General features: G+C 42.5%; 1 protein-coding gene across 6 annotated transcripts in view; it reads left to right on the forward strand.

Annotated features, from left to right (window-relative positions):
• The window catches only part of INTS4 (integrator complex subunit 4), a 34064-nt gene extending 27351 nt beyond the window's left edge, over positions 1–6713 (forward strand). For 2 of the 6 annotated variants that reach the window (XR_015284893.1, XR_015284895.1), the window contains exons 20-24: positions 831–990; positions 1312–1455; positions 1826–1963; positions 2188–2308; positions 5157–6713. Coding sequence is in view for 2 of the 6 variants with exons in the window: in XM_086882336.1 (XP_086738462.1) it covers positions 831–990; positions 1312–1455; positions 2188–2308; positions 5157–5350 (619 nt within the window). In the remaining 4 variants the exon portion in view is untranslated. The remainder of the gene's footprint in view (positions 1–830; positions 991–1311; positions 1456–1825; positions 1964–2187; positions 2309–5156) is intronic. The other 4 variants (XR_015284892.1, XR_015284894.1, XM_086882336.1 and 1 more) reach the window with 2 other exon arrangements.
• Positions 6714–9121: the final 2408 nt, after the last annotated feature.

The raw sequence follows: 9121 nt of genomic DNA on the forward strand, positions 1-9121 counted from the left end.
TAGTCACAACTAGAAATAAAATTCTGCTCAGCCAACTAAGGATGCCTGTATCTCTGGAGTAGCTATTCAATTCCCTGATGAGTCGTAAAATCATAGAATCACAGAACCATAGAATGGTTTAGGTTGGAAAGGACCTTAAACACCATCTTGTTCCAACTCCCCTGCCATGGGCAGGGACATGTTCCACCAGACCAGAGCTCCATCCAGCCTGGCTTTAAACACTTCCAGGGATGGGGCATCCACAGCTTCTCTGGGCAACCTGTGCCCGTGCCTCACCATCCTCAAAGTGAAGAATCTCCTTCTAAAATTGAATCTAAATCTTTCCACTTGTAGTTTAAAACCATTCTCATTTGTCCTGTCATGATCTGCCTGTGTAAAGTCTTCTTCATAAGCCTCCTCTAACTACTGAAAATTTGCAGTGAGGTCTCCCTGGAGCCTTCTCTTCTTCAGGCTGAGCACACCTAGCTCTGTCAGCCTGTCTTCAGCTCCAGCCCTCTGAGCATCTTCATGGCCTCATCTGTCCTTCTTACACTGGGAACTCCAGAACTGGACACAGTACTCCAGGTGGGATCTCATAAGGTCAAAGAAGAGGGGGAGAATCCCCTCTGACTTGCTGCCCACACCACATAGCCCTTGATGGTGTCAGTTTGAGCACAAGGCACAGTTCCAACATAAGTAGCCAAAGTCATCTCTTACATGTGAGACACATCAGAAGAGGGATGTAGGTATCTAATTCTGTCATTATAACTAAATATAAGGATTAAGTAGCTTGAGTGAAAATAACAATACTGTGGAAAGAGTATTTGATTTTTAATCTATTCTTGACACAGATGTTTCATCTCTGAGCTCCCACATATGCAAGGCAGTTTTGTAGATAAATTGCTGGACTTAATGCCCAGACTTGTGACATCCAAGCCTTCAGAAGTGGTCAAGATTCTCCAGACAACACTCCGGCAAAGTACCTTCCTCCACCTTCCTCTTCCAGAGCAGGTTGGTTTAACAGAAAATTAAAATGCAATATCCTTGAGGACTTTCTTGGAAATTGACTGCTTTCTATATGCCATGAAGCTTTTTGAATTGAGGGTCTTGGTCAGACACAAGTTTATTTATTTCCTCTTTGTCTTCTTACCTATCATCCTCCGGACTACTGCTAAGAGCATGGAAAACATAGTAATTCCTGGCAGTATATAAAAAAAATAAAAATCCAGAGTTTATGCACATCTCTGTTAAGAGCAGAAGTAATTACGATTTTTTTTTTCTTTCTTCTTTCCCACACCTTCTGATTTTTGCCAATCACTTTACCCCTGATAGCTCCATAAAGCCACTGCAAATATCATTGAGCCTACTGGTGAATCTGATAATCCCCTGAGGTTTACATCAGGATTAGTTGTGGCACTGGATGTTGATGCAACTCTGGAACATGTGCAGGATCCCCAAGGAACTGTTAAAGTTCAGGTAAGAAGTCATTTCACATAAATGCAAACAAGATTATGTCTTGGGGGGAGTTTCTTTAAGGATGTCACTGCTTTTATATTCCAAATAATGATATGCTTTATTAGTAACAATGCTGGATTTCTGTGTTTTGACCAGTCATTCAGAAACTGGTTTGTCTGTAGTGCACTGAGAGTTGACTTGGGTGCAATTCTGAGAGTTTGCTTTGAGTGCTTGGATGTCATTCTGTGCTTCCATGTGCACTCTGCGTGTCATGGACATGAACACCAGTAAATGCTGGTGAGCTTCCAGCTGGTTGAGGGAGAGGAGGAGCAAAAGAAGTTGTTCCGAGTGGCACAGAAATATGCAGGCTCTTGGCTCTCTGTATTTCCAGGTTTTATTCCTGCTGCTGAATCACTAATCTTAGATGCAGCTGAGGAGGTAGGAGTGGTATGATCCAAGTAAAGTATGCAGCATCACTGCTCAACAAAGAAACAAAAACCTCAGGTACAATGCAGAGGAAGAAACTTATGTCAGTGTGGCCTTTTTTCCACCTGTGGGTTTGAAAGGCAGCATGTGGCTGTTATATTCAGGGCAGCTGAACTCCTGGCTCCAAGCTAAAGCCTGCTTGTCTTGCCTTCCTAACTCAGTCAGAAAACAGCCAAGTAGCACACTATTCCATTGTGCATATCCCCAGTGCAGTTGTCATTCCTTTGTTGTTTCCTTTTCTTCTTTATTTTTTTTGTTCCTCTCCAGGTGTTGTATCCAGATGGACAAGCACAGCTAATCCATCCTAAACCAGCTGACTTCCGAAATCCTGGCCCTGGGAGGCACAGGCTGATAACTCAGGTTTACCTCTCGCACACAGCCTGGACAGGTAATGTTAATGATACACATTAAGTGGCTGCACTTTCATTAAATACAAGTTACATACCCACAGTCTGGGAGGCTCTGAGGATCCTGGAGTCTGCAGCTGTGGATGGTGCTGCCCTTGGTGTTGATCAGGCCTTTGAGTAAGTACAGTTCCCTGATTACCAGGCACTGCTGCTCTGTAGGGAAATAGAGGGGCTGCTGTTTTGGGATAGCCCTGGGAGCCTTCACATGAAAGCTGTGCTCAAGGTGAGGTCACCCACTCTTGTGCACTCTTGTGCAGAGCAAAGTCAGCTCTTGGAGCCAGGTCTGCAACCTCAGGTCAAGGCAAGGGATCATGGTGAACTGACTCCTTCTAAGTCACTGTCTCGGGTCCCACAGGTATCTGAGCATGGCAGAGAACAGTACAGCAGTACAATTTCATTGCTGATTCAACTCTCGCTCTCTTAATGCCCTGAAAACCCCCTCTTTAGCTCTGATAGTGATGTGGCTCACACATTGGCCTTCAGTCTCCACTGCTGTTCGCACTTCCCCATGGAAGCACTTCAGTAATTGGCTTCTGGACTTCAAACAACAAAAGCAGAGTGTATTTCATTCACAGCTCCCTTTGTCCTGTTTTCTTTTAATCCCTTCACCTTTACTCAGATATGGGGATTTCCTCTGAGAGGTTTTTTTTCTGAGCAGTTTTTCATTGGATTTGTTGACCTTTTTTTTAACTAGCAGAATTTTGTTTATTGCTGTGTTCCTTCATGAATCCTTCTTTTTATATAGTACTTCCATGGTGTACTCAGTCATCCTCCTGTCATTGTTTTGTTTTGGAGAAGAAAACATGGTACTGTTTCTAGGACTGGAAGTATCTGGGTTTAAGGGTTGATTGTATTACTTCACCAGAGGGAGCTGAAGTCCTTATTTCTACTTTTTCAGTGTTCACTGGAAGGACATTTTAAGCATGGCCCTGAGAGATTCTGTTCTGGTGTCTCCTCTAGGCATTATTTTAATCATTAACTTTGACATTGGAACTTAAGCATATAAAACAGGGGGAAGACACTGAGCTGGGAGGGGCTCAGGAAACAGGGTCAGAATTCAAAGTGGAGAAAGTGCCTTAATTCAAGACAATGAAACTTGTTAAAGGCCGGTATAAAGAGTCTCGGGAAGGAGAATGCCCAAGTGCAAAGCACTGATTAACTGCCAGGTGTAGAGCAGAAGTGAAAGAGGTGACTGCGGGCTGCAAAGAAGAAATGGTGAAGTAACTGTGCAAAAGGGTTATTTCTTGTGTTTTGTCTGGTGCTGATGATGTCTCAGCTGGAGACCCCTGCAGTTCTGGACATGGCATCTTAAAATCCTGCAGGTTTCAGCAGGTTTCATTTAGGTTTCAATATTGTGGTCCTGTTATGGGTTATCCCTGATATACAGTTAAGTCCTGCACACCACCTGGTGCTTACTCCCCACTGGGACAGGTAGAGGATCAGAAAGGCAATGTGAGAAAACTCATGGGTTTTTCAAAACACCGTGCAGCAATAACTACGACATCCCTGTGTTACCAGCATTATTTTGGTCACAAATCCAAAACAAGGCATCTTGGCGAGCTACTATGAAGGAAAATTAACTTTCTAATTAACTATCTCCCAGCTCAAACCAGTACAGTTCATAAAGAAAACCTAAACAAATCTAGTACTCAGTCTAGAAAGGAGAATTGTTTTGGGTATGTAAATCCAGCAGTAAGTACAGGGCAATACTATGCATACTGAAACCCTAGTTCTGCTATGACCACTGTGAAAAGAGCAAACTGAAATCATCCTGTTATAAATGAAATCACCCAAATTTTATCAATAAGGATTTTATTGAAAAATTGAATTTCAGAACAGCCACAATCAAAGTCAGCATCGAGTCTGGGGTTGGTGCTGGGTGAACTCTGAACCAGCCTCAGCAGCACTGGCTCCCCCAAGTTCACAAACTATCTCTCGGAGAGATGAGTTTTATACAGTTTTTTCGGCCTGAGGCTATGCAGCTTCAGTTTCTTTCTCTTTCTTGGGTTGTTACATATTCATATTTCTGCTGGTGGTCTGTTCATGAGTTTTCGAGCAGGGAAGAGAGTTTGAGTAGATTTTTGGGAATTGGACATTGAGATGTATGGTCTTGAGGATTTCGACTAGATCAGTATTGGGCGTTAATTGCTGGGTCGTTAGTAGGCTGTCTTGCCTGGGTGTACCCATCTTTTCTCGATGCTATCTTTGTTCTCTTGCAAATTACTCCTTTTCCTGGGTTTCCAGCGGCTACTTTTGCAATCTCAAGTTTGTGTTTTATACATAAAACATGCTCTATACTTGATTTTATATGTGTGCAATAAAACGCGAATTATACCAACATATATTACAATCCTATGGATAGTATTAGGAACCTTTTTCTGCCCAGCTGCATAGCTGTCTGCAGTGTGAAAACTTCCAGCAAAAGACAATCTTCAAGTAATCTCCTGTGCCACAAGTCTTACCAGATGTCATCTGGATTGATCCTGACAGAAATACAGTGAGCAGGGCCTGCTAGTTCTGTGGGGGTTTTAATGATTGTTATAATTTCATTGGAGTTACTTTCCAACAGTTATTTTTTAAAGTTGAAAGTTAGTGGTGAGATTTTTCAAGTGATGACAAAGAGCAAGGGGAGTAAACCTAGAACAGTCCTTAGTTCTGCTGTGCTGAATGTAATGCCAAAGGCTTGTTTTCAGACACTAGGCTGGATTCTGGTCACTCCAGAACATCTCTGTGCATACCCAGAATACATGGAATTAAAATTCATTTGATGTTGATTGTTCACTACGCAATGACAATCACGTTTGGATTGTTCTATTTTTTTCTCTGCAGAGCCATGTCAGATTGAAGTGCGATTGCTGCTGGCTTACAATTCCAACAGGAGCAAAGCATCTGCCAGAATTCCTAAATCTACCTGGAGTGAGAGCTTGGAGGCTCTCCCACCCTCTGAAAATGGCATAGAGGGGACCATCCCCTTCAGCAAATCTGTCAAGGTGTATATAATGCCCAAACCTGCCAGGCGGTGAAGAAAAACCTATTTATGGGGTTTGTTGGGTTATATGAAAGCAAGACACTGTGTCCAAGATAGCAAACCAAGCCAAAACATCCTAAAGGGAGTCATATGTCAAAATAAAACTGAAGAACAGTTGGTCTCTTAAGCAGCAGGCAAATACAGGAGTTCCTTAGCTAGTTAGGAGTGGTTTCAAGAAAATACAGGGTTTTCTATATTGACTCAATTGAAACAGGACAGTTCTCAATCAGCATTCCAGTAGTAATTTCACTGTGCTGTACCTTCAGTTTTTACCTATCAAAAGTCTTTCTCCAAGGCCTCTAGGTTTTCTGCTATGTATTTATTATGTAAATGCTTGGGCACATAAATCAGTGTTATTTTTACAGTACTCTGAAGTGAAGCTGAGTTCAGCATTTTGTGGGGGCTTGCTGATTTGTTTCTGGGGTTTTTTGGGTTTGGTCGTTTTGGTGCTTTGGGTTTTTTTTTTTTTTTGAATGTCTAAAACTTACATTTGTGCACTGGTACCTAATTTCTTAACAGAAAAAATACTATTCTAAAAAGTACTATTCTTGTGTGGGAAGAGCACCTAGGAAGGAAGTTACCAACTGCTGTTCTACATCTCCTACAGCTGTATGGAAGCTGGTCCAGCTCTGGGGAGAGCACAGGCTGTTCATGGTACAGGGGCATGAGGAACGTCTTGGTGCAGGTGGCAGAACTTCAGTTAGCAGGACATGGAGTTTAATTGAGCTACAGCAACAAAGCAGTTTGTGTCATGTTGCACCTTTGTGCAGCTCAAGGAGCAATGTGATTAAGTACCAGTTGGAAAATTCCTAACCACTAAGTTTTACAGGATCTGTTTCTGTGTGATGATCCTGGCCTGAACCAGTCTTAGTGGGCTGTGAAAATCTATGATTTTTAATTCAGCAGCACTTTTGGTACTCAAAGTCTTTATTGTCAGTCAGAGTAACCAAACACAGTCTGCCAGCAGCAGGTGGGCAGCTAGTCAGTGCTCCCCAATGGAGGTGAGCTGGGAGTACAGAGGGACAAGAATTTAGTTAAAACATGATCCATCTGCTGTTCCTGTTGGGAAGTGTGTCTGTGCATTGCTTCTGTATTCCAGGCTTAGTGGACTGAGGAGCCTCCTGTGATTTGTAGCAATCCTTTGGTAGGATTTTTTAGGAGGACCTAATGTGTGAAACATTCTAGTGCAGGGGTCAAATGTTGCCTGTGTTCAAGAATTTGTTTGGATTTTTTTTCTTTTTTAAAAAAGGTGTATTTTTACCAAGTAAGCAAAACAGTGGAGAAATACTTTCCGGTTGTATTTAGTGTAAATAACCCCTTACATGCTTTCCTACAATAAAATTGGAATACTCATGTTATTCTGTTTCTTTTTTATAATATGAGCAAACATGGATGCCTGCATGGTCCTTGGCTAATAAGATCATTGCATGTTTCTTGTGATTTTAATTTTTTAGCACTGGTAAGTTGTAGCCCAAAGGCTCATAGCCATAAAACTTTGCTGCTGCTTTAGGTATTGTTGAATTAAATTTACTTTCTTATTGTTTCTGCTCTTACAAAGAGAGAAGTTCTTCTGTTTTTTGGTGTTTCACCTTTAGGGCACTGCTTTGAAAATCTCCCGCCCGTCTGACAGCTAAGTTATCATCTGACTTGTCTTTGGCATACTCAGTTCAGTTCCCAGCAGACAGGGTTGATGTATCTCTCATTAGGAAGCTGTGTCTGGGCAGATACTTGACAAGTTGAGTGGGCTCATTACAGACTTCTTCCTTTTTCTTCCTCACATTTTTGCATTTCACCAGTATTTTGTGCAGTGTGTCATCTCAGTAATGTTTCTAATTGAGATTGTGTCCATAGGCTCCAGACCACAAAGTGGTAGGCACAGCAGATATTTTCAATATCAAAATTTTGGCACCTTTCTCTCTTTTTCTAAGTACTGGATCAAATTTCTGCTATTTTGTTCTCCTCATGCTATCCTTGTCCCCTTTCTATATAACATACTAGGCAAAGAGTGAGTGCCTTCTGTATTGCCGCCAAAAATCAAATACTGCAGGATGTGGAAAAGTTCTTCCAACTGTAATTTCAAGATGCCTAAAACAAGCTGAAAATGTAAGGCTGCTATGAAAATTTCCAATCTGCTAATGAGAGCAGATTCTGCAGTTGGCTTCTCTTCTGTAGATTTTTCTCTGATTCCTGGTTTGGATCATGGAAGAAATCACCGCTTCTCCTTTCCTCCTTCAGTTTCACCTCTGCAAGCAGATGACTAATTCATCATCTAATCTAAACCTTCCCTCTTTCAGGTTAAAGACCCCCCTTTAAAGTCCTACCACTTCATGCCCTTGTCAGAAGTCCCCCTCCAGCTCTGTATAACCCCAGGTACTGGAAAGAGCTCTCAGGTTTCCTCAGAGCCATCTCTTCTCCAGGCTGAACAACCCCAACTCTCTCAGTCTGTTTCCACAGCAGAGATGCTCCAGCCCTGCCAGTGTTTTCATGGTCTCCTCTGGACTTACTCCACGTGTCAACATCCTTATGTTGAGGGCCCTAGAGCTGGATGCAGCACTACAGGTGGGGTCTCACCAGAGCAGAGCAGAAGGGGAGAGTCCCCTCCCTTGGCCTGCTGCCCAGATGCAGCCCAAAAAGGCAGCAGAGCCCTTTGGGCTGCCAGGGCACATTGTTGAGTCATGTTGAGCTGCTCACCCATCAACACTCCCAAGGTGTTGCCCCTCAGGGCTGCTCTCAAACCATTCTCCTGCAGCCTGTATATGTGTGTGGGACTGCCCATTTCACACCATGTTCCAGCATATGGGGAATTGGAAAAGAAATTTGTATAAAAGTTACTGTATTTTTTGAAATCCAGATGTTGACTTCTTCCTGTCCCCAGGTTTGAGACATTAAGGTTTTTCTGCTCTTGAAAACATCAGAGTTCATGCTCTTTGTGTCGTCTCAGAGGCATTCATGTCATTCACCCGTTGTCCTTTAATTCTGGATAATTGTTAGGCTTCTGCACTGCAATAGCCTATAAAATGATTGATCTCAGAATGAAAAGAAAAACAAAGGGCTGTAGTCACACACAAAGATAATTTGCATCTTTCATCTCTGTTGAAGGGGGAACAGAGGACTTCAGATGACAGTCACCCAAGTATGGGGAGTTTCTGCTCTCTCAGATGGTTCCAAGTGTAGGAACAGTGTGCCAGTACAGCTGCAGCCACAGGGAGATTGAGCAATCTATGAAGGAAGGGCAAATAATTTGATAAGAACCAATGATGTTGAAACATCCCTCACCTTTACATTATTGGAAGTAAATAATTCAATTACTGAGTCAAGATCTCATAAAACAATACATAAGCGTATTTGGAACAAAGTTGAAGCTTACGAGACATTAACTCAGACCTGGTGTGGCTTTCACCTATCTTATTTTAAAAGGACCAAAAAAAGTAAATGGGCAGGGACTCTCACTGCAAAAAGTACAAAGCGAGTTCTTGGGAAGATGAAAAAACAAGGCCTGCATTTAAATCAGGACTGCATGACATCACTGAATCATTTAGGTTGGAAAAGACCTCTAAGATCATGGAGTCCAACCATAAACCCAGCACTACCACACCTACACTAAGCCATGGCCCCAGGTGCCACATCCATGTGCCTTTTAAACACTACCAGGGATGATGACTCTACCACTTCCCTCAGTAGCCTGTTTGAAAGCCTGGCAACGCTTTTGGGAAAGAGATATTTTCCTAATATCCAATCTAAACCTCCTCTGGTGCAACTATAGGCT

This window comes from Cyanistes caeruleus, chromosome 3 (genome assembly GCF_971803275.1).
Source record: "Cyanistes caeruleus chromosome 3, bCyaCae1.hap1.1, whole genome shotgun sequence".
Taxonomy (NCBI): Eukaryota; Metazoa; Chordata; class Aves; order Passeriformes; family Paridae; genus Cyanistes; species Cyanistes caeruleus.